The 13,750-nt window shown below is 40.9% G+C and overlaps 1 protein-coding gene across 4 annotated transcripts in view; it reads left to right on the forward strand.

Moving 5' to 3' along the window:
• The window catches only part of wdr7 (WD repeat domain 7), a 163,261-nt gene that overhangs the window by 117,731 nt on the left and 31,780 nt on the right, over nucleotides 1–13,750 (forward strand). For all 4 annotated transcript variants that reach the window (XM_028601996.1, XM_028601997.1, XM_028601998.1 and 1 more), the window contains one exon: nucleotides 7,463–7,690. In XM_028601996.1, coding sequence (XP_028457797.1) covers nucleotides 7,463–7,690 — 228 coding nt within the window. The remainder of the gene's footprint in view (nucleotides 1–7,462; nucleotides 7,691–13,750) is intronic.

Raw genomic sequence — 13,750 nt, forward strand, 5'->3', positions numbered from 1 at the left:
GTACGTCAGGGACTTAAGATTTAAAATGCAGTAAAAATCTGAGGTTTTTTCCAGCTGTGATTAAGACAGTGAAAACATTTTGTGGACAGACCGTGGGCTTCAGTTTCAATAAAGTTTAAATTTCTTTAAATTGTCACTAAATACTGAAGATAAATAACCACTTTTATTATCTGGACCGCAGGTTGTCCTGAACTTGAAGTTAATTGATATTGACCTGCCCCTAATTTTGTGTGTGTGTTGCTATATTGCTATGGCTCTCTTTCTTTCTTTTGGTCCTTTTTTCACACATCCTAACCTTCTTCTCTTGTTTTTTTCTGTCTTCCTAGTCTCTCCATCATCCCTCTATTTTGCCTTTCCTTTCTCTTTATTCTTCTTAGTTTATTTTCCTTACGTCCTGCTTCTAGCCTTTTCTCTCTCCCATCCTACATTTTGCCAGTTCTTCCCTTTTCACCTTTTCTCTTATTGTTTCATTCATCCTTCGTCTTTACCCCATCTTTCATTTACACCTACTTCCTGTTGTTCTCTCTTGTCTGTCTTTTCTCCTCTTTGCTCCATGCCATCCATATTTTAACTGTGATTGCATGGACTCCACAGGTTGTTGCATTACACCATCCTGCCCTTTTTTTAATAGATTCCTTCCTTTATGGATAATATCATTTCAGGCAGAAAGCCTTTTATCCCGATCCGTCAGTGGTTTTTATGAAGATTTAGCCGAGCTGAGACGAGCTCACCCGTCCCTCTTTAGTTTATTGCGTTATGTTTGGGAGCAGGTTGGCCAACAAATAGGATTTAGATACAATGTCATTATAATAGATCTGCCGGTCATGAAGGAAGCAGATTGATCGGCTTCAAAAATCAATCAGCCAGTCCACATGAGCCGAGAAGCAGCAGGTACACACAGACAGGAAGTGATCCTACCTGATGACTGTCCGCAGAAAAGCTCACATCTGAAAGTCTTCAAAAAGTCTTAGATTATTTTTGGATGGCTGCACCACTATGTCACATGAAAAGCGTTCATTACCTGTGTCATTGTAGCTTATATGTATCCTGTCTTATTTGGTACCTTTGAAAACTTTGGGATCTTCTAGAAAAAGAAGAATAAACTGACCAACTTTTTAACGTACACGTTCCATCAAAACAAGTTCCTTCCCGAGGCTATTTTGCAGAGGCGCCATTGCTCCATCCTGTGCTTAGCACCGCCCAAGGCGATTGTGATTGGTTTAAAGAAATGCCAATAAACCAGAGCACGTTTTTCTCCCATCCCGGAATGCATGTGGACTAGCCAGACCCTCCTCCGCAGCGCTGTGGAGGAAGTTCTGGCAATGCAAGACTATAGGGGTTATAATTATTAGCATGACCCTCAATCAGAATGACCACAGTTATAAGAATAAGACTCAGGTTAAAGCTATAGTGGGCGACTATTTTATATAAGTGAACATCCGTTACATTCAAGTCATTGCCAAATGAGTTGCTACAAAGCTAATTAAGGCTATCGGCTCCACAAATCTCTCTCAGTATTTCTCAGTATGGCTATATTTACAAAATGGTGTAGTGACCTTCACGCGCGGCAGCTCAAGTGATGCGTTTTACATCACCGCTGAGAAAGGACAACAGCAGCGTTCAGCTTTGGAGACAAAAAGGACATAAAACAAAGATCATTTTCAAAAAGATAAAATAGCAACTGCGTGGAGGATGGGTGAGGGTGGTGTCATCACTTAGAATTCCTCATGGAGGCAACAGAAACCACGCACTATAGCTTTAAGATAAATAAGAAAAGATAAGATTAGTCTTTATTGTCGCCCTAGGTAGCAATTTGGTTTGGGCATTTCAGAGAACACAGGTGACGTATCAGCCCACAGCCTCTCCGTATACACATATATCCGAATAGATGTACAATCAAACTACAGTTAACATTTAGTAACAGACACATATCCATTCACACCAACAATATTGCATTTTGCCCTAAACCAAAATATTATACTAAAATAAAACTAAAGTATTTTCATTTACGTTCATCTAAGAAGTGGGGGACAAAAAAAGTCATAGGTTTAACAAAAAAAAAACTAAAGAAAAAAAAAATCACATTTAAGGTTGTCACCCTAAATCAAACTATAGATGAATATTTTTTTCTCATAATAAATGCAGAGGAGGTGAGAGTAGTTTTTCCAGCCCCCAGTCATTTCCGCAGATCTTCCTTTCAGGCTTCTTACAGCTCTAAAAACCTCTTGGACAAATCCCAGGGAAAATAATTCCAATAAGCACTGATCATGAAGCTCAACGCTGTGAGCACGTGGTAATGATTGAAGTCGACCCAGATGAATGCATCAGCGTTTTGATTACCTCTCTTCTTTTATCTGGTTCATGACAGCTGGACAGTCTGGTGACACTGTTGAGGGAGATTTCAGTGAATAAATCGAACAGAGACTGTAACAGGACATGGAGAAAAATAGTATTTTGAGAAGTCCCCAAACAAAATTACACACCTAGAGTTAATATTGCAATATTATTTGGCTCAACAGTTTTTGAATTTGACACTGAATTTTAAAATATATCATGTGGTGGTTTTCTGCGCATCTTGCAAAGAAAAAATCAGAATTCTGCCTCAAAAACATCCAAAGAATCAATATAGCTTGACAGATTGGTGCGGGACCAGTCAGTCATTGTTGACATGATGACACCACCAGTGTCCTGGAATATATCAATAACTTTACAAATGTGCTGTTAAAGATATTAAACCATATATCTCTCTGCAGCTGCACAGCCCGTCCCTCTGATTTTGGTGCATTTTTTAGGATAAATTTGACAATGTTTCTAGAACAGGCCATGTTTATTCACTTAGAATATCAGAAGCAAACACCAATGACAGCGTAGCGAGGGGGCCTATCCACTTAGGCACCAGAAGGAGTGATGGAACAGTCCCATTACTATTTATTGACTTTGGGTCCTGGACACCCCAGTGCATATACACATTCACAGCACACATTGTACTCTCCTCTGTAAATATTCTAAGAAATTAATTCCAACTGTCCACTTAGTTGTTTTTCCCACCCATCTTGTGAAAAGGTTTAGATTTATATGCGACTAAATATCTTTGAACCCCGCAAATACCCCTTCAATCTGTCTGAATCTGTCTCTCCCTCCCTCTCTTTACTTTCTCTCTGTAAATCTCAACTTTTTAGTGATTCTGGTTGGGAGTCTATCTCTAATTCTGTTATCTACAGGCCCAGTCTGGCCCCGGGATGGATGCCATCTGTAATCCATTTATCAGAGCAGGCCGCTGGGCCTTTTTCCAAATGACAGCTGACCCTTAGCAATCTCATTATAAAAAGCACCAGGATATAATATGGAAATATGGGGGGAGGGAGCTCTGAAAAATGGACTGAGAAACTAACGCAAAATATGGACAAAATATATTATTATATTTTGAATCACACTTGTGCAGTCATCTACTCCAAAATACAGTACAGATCATCCAGTGTCTTCATAAATGTAAAAGGATGTAGTCCCTGCGTAGCGGAGTATCAAAGACACTTTTAGTCTGACTCTATCATTGTTTTCTCCCCTTTTTCTAACCATATTGTCATGACATCAGTTAATAATGCTAAATTACATAGGTTTAGGCAACATGGCACACCGCATATCATTTTAGTGGACGAGAGCAGGGCGGGAAAATGAGGTGAAGCCGGCAGAGAATACCAGCAACAGTAACGGTAGAGGGCATTGACGTCCAAAGATAAAATATTTTAACTTTTTGCTCCGCAACGGAATTTACAAGAAAACATGGACGATCTGGACACCAAGATGCCAATGATTTTAGTTCAACAACACCCAAAATTATTAGCCTGAAAACCAGAATCTACCAGCTCATGTTTCATTTGCTCTGGCAGATACAACCGGCACCCCTTCTATTCAAACAGATCCAGCCGTCCAGTACCTGGAAAGAAACAATCATAACTGATTACTCACATGGGGCAGGTTGAAGATGATGACTGACAGGCGAGCTTCATGCTTCAACTTCAACTTTATTTTCTCCCCGGAAGGCAATTGGTTTTTCAGCAAGGTACAATACATGAAAAACAACATAGTCATACAGTTCAATAAACTTTTGTTTACACTTCGTTACCACATATATGCTTCTCCATTGGCCAGATAACAAATTTGATTGTAATCCATCTTGGTTTTCCTGGGTTCCATGCCAATCGAGATCGCACCTACTCCAGTCCATAGTGGTGTTAATGCCATCTAAACCTGTAACCATCAAAAATGCCAGAATAAGAAAAACTTTAACAGTTTAGTTCAACAATCAACAAGTATATGTAACAGCGAACAGGCTAACAACTATCCTTAAATCAACACAATCACATGGATGAATTGTAATTATGAACTAAATGGGACAAAAGTTTTAGGATCTTCACAGGCTCTCACTCATGCTGCTCCCTCACCAATACAGATCAGTGCTCCTTTACCTATACAGATCATTTAGTAGTCTATCTGGGATTAGATAAATGCTACAACAGCACAGTGCAATCTCTGTATGATGGTATGTGTTGAAATCACTGGAGTTGCTTTTTTTCTGACTTTAATGACACAGGGAGAATGACTGCAAATTGCAGTGTAACCTCAGCTTCTTTACTGCGGAAGACAGACAGCTGCAGTTCCACCTGGAGAGAGAAAACATTCTCTACTGTATGTCTCTTGGAGAGACCGATGCATTTACACCTTTTCAACATCTGTCTAGAATGCATTTTAAGCCGTTTTTCTCATATAAACTCCGGACAATGTCCGGAGAATCAGGTCTCGACATTGTCCTGAGTTGCCCTTTCACGCATGTAGCACACAACAGGAGATTGTTCATGTCAAATGCCTTCTCACCTACTGGAAATACTCATGTTTGGTTTAGGCCAGAGGTGGCGCCTGGGTAGAGCATGCAGGAGGCAGGAAATGATGCGGATTACACTGCAGTCACGAAGCCGGTTTGTAGTTTGGTCGTACTCGTACAACAATCAAGTCTCTTGCCTTTCCTAGAATTTGTCTGAGGATTTCGGCATTGGCCCTTATCGACAGAAGTTCCAGAATCTCATTCTGACAGTTTTGCTGGTGTCTCCGTGTAAATCACCCTTTTTTTTCACCTTTTCTTTTCAGTCTCGGTTTGTTTTCTTCTGGTTTTGCACCAGCTGCATGATAGAAATGTCCTCAACACGCCCACTTGCTCACTGTGAATTCTCCGGACAATGACCTGCTCTATTCACACATGGGCTCAATCGGAGATTACAGGGTCCTTGTACTAGGAAGCTCCGGGTAATGTCTAGATAAGTTAAGGGTTGCATTGAATTTCAACCCTTTCTTGAATGCTTGTATAATCCGATGTGCTTACGATGCTTGAAGTTATGGTGTAATTGCTTAGTTATGTTTGAACTTACCACAATATGAAATTAATATTATATTTGATAGAGTGTAATATTTCAGGTGAGTCGGTGTGCATCCACAACTATACACTGTGGGAAATCCTGCTGAAATAATGCTGATGTTTCTTAGGCTTTTTCTGTATTTATAACTACTCACCCCAGCTGAGTCATTTAACATCAGTACAGACTCCTTTTATCCTGAGTTGTCATCCTTTAGTTTTCAATAATCACTCCCCTCACTGAGGATCATGTCACAGTAACAAATGAAGAGAAAATGTGAAGAGAAAACTGAAGATCAGCACCAAGTAGACACAGCAGTGACTCTCTCTCACTCTCTCTCTCTCTCTCTCTCTCTCTCTCTCTCTCTCTATTCATCACACCCATTGTGCTCACTAACCCCTTACCCCTCACAGACTGTGTGTGTGTGTGTTGTGTGCGCGAGCGAGTGAGTGCTTGTTCCCCCTGCAATTCAAATCTATATGCTGTGCTCGCTCATCCAGGGAGACATAATAAGAAAGAGAAATCTGAGGGTGAGGCTGTGGGATGGTGTGTGTGTGTGTGTTTGGTTGTTTCTCACACACACACACACACACACACACACACACACACACACACACACACACACACACACACACACACACACACACACACACACACACACACATTCTATGTAGTCCTTATTGGGCCTTTGATCCAAGGGGTGTTAGGAGCTCTCATCTCCCACTGTGATACACACACACACACACACACACACACAAACGTGTTCCTCTCAGGGCTGAGTCAGTTTCCCACTGCGTAGACCCTGCCACACGCGCACACACACAAAGGTTATTTTGGGGTCTTCTTGGTGAACACAATGGATGGACACGCCCACACCAACACACACACACACACACACACACACACACACACAGCACACGTCTCATTGTCCCGCTAAAAGCCTTTAGCCACAGTGCAAACACACCTCTGGAAGGCTCTTGGACACGTGCAACTGGAAACCTGTGTGTGTGTGTGTGTGTGTGTTTGCGTGTGCGTGCTGTGCGTGCTGTGCGTGCTGTGCGTGCATGTAATGGTTAATACCAGGACAATAGAAGTGTGCCTGTTCAGTTGTTATCGGCCCACTGGAGACTTACAAGCCTGCTGTTTTTTAACCACCTTTCACCATGAAAAGGAAGAAAAGAAAGAAATGAGAACGGGGGTCCCCCACGCTCTTTCTATTCAGCTAAATCATCTCTTAAAGTAGGATGGAGAAAGAAGGAAAGAAATAAGCAGATGAGCAGTATCTTTAGACCTTTTAAAATAAACTGCAAATGTTCTTAACTTCTCTACCTTTAGTAAGTCACCAAAATCAATAAAGTGTGTTGAAAGCAGCATTTACAGTTTAGATTTGTGTTTCAGGTCCTGCAGCTTTGCATTTTAATGATCTCTCCTTTTCATTTGATGGACATTATGTGGAGCTGTTGGCAGTTTTAGTGTTTTTCATTCATGGTTTTTCATATTTGCAGGAGGCACATTTGGGATATGACTTAAATTACAATGTTATGACTTTGTTGATTGAAAATATGTGAATTAGTTGTTGTTTGGTTGGGTGCATCAGCAGGGGCCAAACAGCAAATTCTGTGTGTTGGGACCCACTATCATGTTGTTTGGGATCTGCAAGGGCTGTGGGGTGCTGAAGAAGCACAAAGGGGGTCTCAAAATGTGGGATTGTGAGCATGAAAATTGTTTCTTGACCTTGGTAAATGATTGTTTCCTCAAACTAAAATGTACTTTTATGTAACTTAAAGCAGATTATTTCAGCTATGCAATACACATGGATGTTTAATCATTAAGCTTAAAAGTTACTTTTTACTTGTAACAGAGCTTTCATCACCTCTCAGGGTCTTCATCAGTGAATGGAGTTTGCTCAGTTGACATAGAGCTCTCATCATGTGACTTAAGTATAGAACTAAGTAACAAAATAAGTGTGGAACTCCCCGTCTTGAGAACAGGGTAAACACTGCTAAATCAACACGAACCACCACAAGACACTTATTCTCTCTCTCTGTCTCTGCCAGGCTGTCTGTCCAACCTTCCACCAAACGCCAAGAAAATCTCCAACTCGTACGAGGAGCGCCGTAAACAAGCCACCGCCATCGTGCTGCTGGGGGTCATCGGGGCTGAGTTTGGCGCTGAGATTGAACCTCCAAAGGGTTCGGCACGGGCTCGAGCCGGCGGACAGGCGCCTGAGGGCTTCGGACTGACAAGTGGAGGGTCCTCCAACTACTCACTGGCCAGACACACATGTATGTACAGAGACGACACACTGGTTGCCATATTTGGAACATTCCTGTTATGCAGCAAAAATGTTTTTTGGGTACATGTGCTTGATTCTACCATTTTCACAATGCATGATGACTATAAGCCATACAATTATAAAATACTCATTAATTTATTCATCTTAAATTATTGCCATGTCTGATTGTATATAAAGAACTATAGTTATTTTCTACCATTTTGTTTACTGTGTGTCCCTGAAGTCATTTTCCACCCTGTTAGTAGTAGTTTCAGGAAGTGACATGCTTTTTTTGGAGGGAACACAAAGGAAATGAAAAAATGATTTGATAAATAAATTAGGATACTAAAGATACCAAATAAATTACAATTATGTAAAGCAATTACAAGTAGAAGTTTGCAGGTTTAAACCCACATTTCTAAATGGTCCAAAAGGCACAAGTGAGTTGATTTTAAGGAAGAGCTGTAATTTGTTCCAGGAGTCAGGTGCGCTAAAGTTATAAGCAGAAGCTAAGGCTAACTTAGCTCAAAATGTTCCACCCTGTTAGGTGTATAGATATATATAAACCAGTCCCCCCATAAAGATTGTTATTTGAGTGCATGAGATTGGCCAAAATGTTTTCCCGTGTTCATGTTAAACATCATGCAAAAATTATACAAAATCAATCTGCAATGCTCTTCTTGCATTTCGACTGCATTTTACAAACGGGTGTTTCGGCTATGTGTCAATAAAAAGGAGACGTGCTGTTTGCAAGTGAAGTCAGCGGTTGTGGGACAGAAAGCAGTGGCAGAAGTGGCGCTGATACGGTTATTGATTTTCTTTCTTTGTAATCCTTTTTTCCTATAATTTGTTTCATCTTTTTAATGTCTTACTTGCGCTGTTGGACTGTATTCTGTATCTCCATTATTGCCAGACAGAGAAACCTTCTCGACCACCTTTTGGTTTCTTACCACTGATTGCTTTGTCTAGTCTTTGGGTTCGTGACCAGATATCATATTAGGTACCTGTGCATATATGTGTGGCCTCACAGGACTGCTACAGGATTACTTTGAACACATCTCTTACCTTCAGACAGATACTGAAATGTTCAGTGGTTTCTGTTTTGGTCCAGAATCATGGTTTTTTCAAACTCAGCTGACAAAGTAGAAACTTCAGTGTTGGATTAGCAGTGAGGAGAGAGATGAGATTGATTTTCACCCTCCAAGCTTGACACCTTAAGGAGCTTGGCACTGACTTACACACACACTCACGTACACACACGCTCACTGGGCCCAGCCTGTACCAAGCTGTGCCTGCAGCGCTGGACCTTGGTGGGCATCAAACCTGCACTAAGCAGAGCTGCTCTTCCATCCTGCTGCCCCTGAGCTCTGATTGGCTGCCTCAGGGGCCATCCGCCCAGTGACAGAGCCTGTACTCTCACTGATAGACTGTGAAACGTGATGTTGGCCCTGTACACAGTGGTCATCTTAGCTGTGTGGACTCATCGGACACACACACACACACACACACACACACAGATGAAAACAACTTATTGATCCCTTGGGTAGAGCTCCACCCTTTTAAAACCTTTCACTAACCCATCTGACTTTTTGATCATTTATGTTACATTTTTTTCACTTAACAGAATAAACCAAACTTCTCAACATCATTCGTGTTTAATGTTGTCTTGGCATTAAGTAGTCACACTAGGTGTGGCCAGGTTAGCTCAGTTGGTAGAGCAGGCACACATATATAGAGTTTATTCCTCGACACAGAAGGTCCAGCATGTCTTCCCCCTCTCTCTCCCCTTTCATATCTAACTGTCCTATCTATTAAAGGCGGAAATGCTCTACAAGTAGTCACACTAGAACTTTAAATCAGGAATCAAAGAATACATTAACAAGACTAAGACCCAATATATATCCTATACATTTTTCATAAAAAAACAACCAATAAGCCTCATGCGAGAACATTATTGTATTCTTAACCTAAGCCTTTTGCTGTTTACAGTGAGGTTTACTCAAATCCAGCTCAACTGCACAAACTTGTTCATGAGTAGGTGTGAGTTTGGGAAATTTACCCATTTTCATATAAGGCTACATGTTCTGCTCCATTTATGGACAACTTTTATCCACAAAAATGTCACCCAAGAGTAAAAAGAACTTAAGATTTCAAAGCTCAAAGCCCGGACATAAGTGAATTTATTCACATTATATTGTTACATCTGTCATAAAAGAGTCGTACAGTGGCTGAAATGTACGAGGTAATGTTTCGACATGACATTAGATGCCAGAAAGTCATGCTTGAGCAAAGCTGTCTGGGACTAAAATGTGAGGTGGTCAAGGCGATGGGACAGTCTTAGAGATGGACGAGAGAATACATTCATGAGACCTGATGCTACACGGTCAGGTGCTATCATAGAGGTTGTTCTCCTGGACAGTGACCTGCATAAAGACCTTGACTGTCACCATTTTCCTTGTAACTACTGAATTGTATATCGCCAATTGGCAGCCATGATGCATATCACGCTAATATGGTAAACGGAACATAGATTTTACATTTTATAAGGCTGTGCTTGCATTGTTGTGGTCCATCTAAAAACTCTCTCTTACTCCACAGAGCAACCTGCTCCTTTAACTGACCCCACAGAGTAGCTGAACCCTTTAAAACATATTTTTACTTAATATAAAGCTTGATCAGACAAATACAAATTGTCTGCGGACATTTGAGGACATTTTTTTATTCTTTCTCCACTGTTCCTTTCTCATGTGTTATTATGCTGTTTTTTTTCTTGCCCCTTCCTCTGTTGTATCCCACTTTTCTTTTTACTCTGTTCTTTTTCCAGCTCTCATTCAGTCAGAGGTTTTTCTCCCTCCTTCCACTCTCCATCTCCCCCTTCTCTCTCTCTCCTCTTATAAAATTGAAAGATGGATCGTTGTTGTTGAGGTACTGCGCTTCGTGTGTGTGTGATGAATGAGAGCTGTCCACCCAGAGAGTGGGAAGGTACAGTAGTCTATACAGCGGAGTATAGATTGATGTTTTCATATGGCGAAGGGGGAAATGTAGGGAAAATTGAGGGGGAGATTGAGCTTAAGGAAGGAAGGAAGGACAGAAGGACAGATGAAGACAGAGGAAAGGGAGGATGTGATTGGACAGGATAAAAGAGACAAACTGTACATCTGTGTATCATCTCTGGACAATAGTGCTCGCAGTAAATGTCAAAATACCTTGAGTGCCCTCTGAGGCCTATTCACCGTGAACGGTGGCATTTTAAAACATTCATGAGAGCAGATTGGAAATTGAGTTTTATTTTGTACCGTAGACAATAGAACAGGGACAAGCAGGTGATGGAAACTAAACCTTGTTTGAGGTTTGCCGAGCACTCTTTTAATGACACCATCTCATTGCGCCCTACTCTCTGGAGAATTAGCACCACCAACTGATTATCTTGCTCTACTCCTAATATTAGTGCAACAGTAGTGCAGGGAAACACACATTGATTTGCATTTTGGATTGATTGTCAGGAAATTCATCTAAAATTTGCTCTAAATTTGGATCAAAACTTGGCTACAGTCATTTTGGGGCAATCGGACACCATTGCTAGGGTTGGCTACTGTTCACATTTTTTCCGGTACCTGAAATTAACTTCCTGTACCCAACGGTACTTTCCCTCTGTAATAACAAAAGATGTATTTCAGTTGTAAAAATTATTTCAAATCTATTTATCCTATTTACTTAGAACATTTTGTTATTTATTTAGAAGATTTTACACTCCACACAAAATAAAACCCCTTCCTCTTCCCTGCCAAACCAGTGGCGAAAAGTAGCTGACGGTCAGCCACTGTGGTACATGGACATAAGCTAATCCCCTGGTGCTACAGCGGTTTTTGCCAGTGGCTGATGGCATGCCACTGTGGAACAGCGGAATAAACCGATCCCCTGCCAGCACATGCTGCTCACTACATCGACCTGTGCCGGTCGTCAGAATAGCATGCCGCTTGTGTTCACACTGTTTAACCGTAGGTGGAAGTGGTAATGTTGATTAAACGTGAATCGGTCCTCGGTAGTACCGACGTAATTCAGTAGGTACCCAAAAAAGTACAGAGTTCGGTAACGTTACCCAACCCCAGCCATTGCTGGCTGAGAGGTTTCTGAACATATATTCTTAAAGTAACCAAGTACCTCAAATTAACCAATTAGCCATATAAGCTAAGCAGTGGTTAATATGTTTGTCATCATAGCAGTGAAAAGTGCAAATCATTTTATTTATTTTTTCAAGACTTTTCAGATTTCTCATTTTATCGATTTTGGTTAGCAAATATTTGTTGTGATGTTTTACTTGTTTTGGGTTTTGTTTTTGTCCATAGTTGTGATCAGCAACTTTTTAGGGTTAGTATTTCGTTAGCACCATTTCAGGCTTTTAGGTAGTTAGCTAAATCCTGGCAATCCAATATTTTGCTAAATGATTAGCAAATAATGAAACCTAGTAATGGTAACCGTAGCTTAATCTTGGACTGACCATAGATTAGTTGGATATTTTTTTAATAACTTCTTAAACATTTCAGTATAGCTGCATTTTGGACTTAACTTTGGCTAGCAAAACTTGAGGGTTAATTAGCTTGTCACACCCGAAATTGGCACAGTGAAATTTGCATGTCCTCCCAAAATAGGTAAAGGTGCTTGAAGCTTGATGTACAGTATAGACTTCTTGCAGTGCTAGTTGGGGAACTGCTGCAGCTGGTGATCTAAGTGCTAACATGCTAGGATTATGCTAATGGTAGACAGTACAATAGTCAGCCAAAGCTGGCCAATTTGCTAGCTGCCAGTAGTAGGTAGTGGTGGAGTTTTACACAGGTATTCTTTATGTATCCAGTGGTTGTTGACCAAATACTACTTTTCTAGTTTTTAACCTATAGATATTCATGATAGACACAGCATCTCTTGTTCTCACTCAAACTGGCTCTTATTCTTTTTAATTCTTTCTCTCTCCCTTTCCCTGCACTGAGTCCGATCCGGCTCTCATCTACTAATCAAGTCCCCAACATTGATTTACCTTCACCTCTCATTTATGCTCAAACAGAGGAAGAGAGGTGGGGGGGGTAGAAAGCCCGTTAGTGGTTGACTCGGCCTGGTAAACTTTAGACATCACCAATCTGTCACTATCTCACAATCCCTACTCCCTCCCTCCCTCCTTTATTCCTCCATACTTCCTTCCTTCCTTCTTTCCTCCCCCTCTTCCTCCTCCTCCTGCTCTAATCACCCTCTCTGTGTTAATGTGACATGTTTACTGCTTTAACTAACAGCTCATTATATAGCCAGCTGATGCTTTGTCAATAGCTATTGGTTAATTCGGGTCTGAGCCTGCCTTTAAACAAAGATGTCCGCTTTGAGAAATGGACCTGAGTCCTTTACGTGTCTCACATCCGGCTCACTGACTAGAGGGGAGGGGTTGTAAATTTGAATTTCGATCTGGACAATTACAGCACTGATTGTTACCGGCATCTTTAACAGTCCAGGACTAAAATGAATAGACGCTTTTATGTGCAAATGTGGTTGCAGGTTCATTATACACACACACACACACACACACACACACACCTGCCCACCCACAGTCACTGTCACTGCTCACAGCGTTGAACTTTGACCTCATAACCTCTGAGGCCTGTTCTGTGATGGGAGGGTCCGCTGGTTGACTGTGTGAAGAGCACATACACACACATTAACAATATCAGGGGTTTAAATTTGACTGATGACCTCTTGCCCCATGACCCCCCAATTATAATGCCATCCCATCCCATCCTCCCACACAGTCACCTACACAGTTTATTTATTGATTATCAGTTTATTTGAAACTAATGTTAAATTGATTTCCTATCACTAGAAGAACGGCAAAGTTTGCAAATGGCATTTATCATATTATATACTACACAGATGTTGCACGTTGCACATTTAGGACTCATTATTTAGACCATTATTTTTTCTTTTTATATTTTAAGAAAGATCCTGGGAACATATTTGTTTTCATTTTTCAAAGAAGAAGGCTGGTGTTCTCTATTTCTTATTTTCAGCAAATAAAAAAAAGACCAAAACA

Source organism: Perca flavescens, chromosome 16, assembly GCF_004354835.1.
Source record: "Perca flavescens isolate YP-PL-M2 chromosome 16, PFLA_1.0, whole genome shotgun sequence".
In the NCBI taxonomy this organism is placed as follows: Eukaryota; Metazoa; Chordata; class Actinopteri; order Perciformes; family Percidae; genus Perca; species Perca flavescens.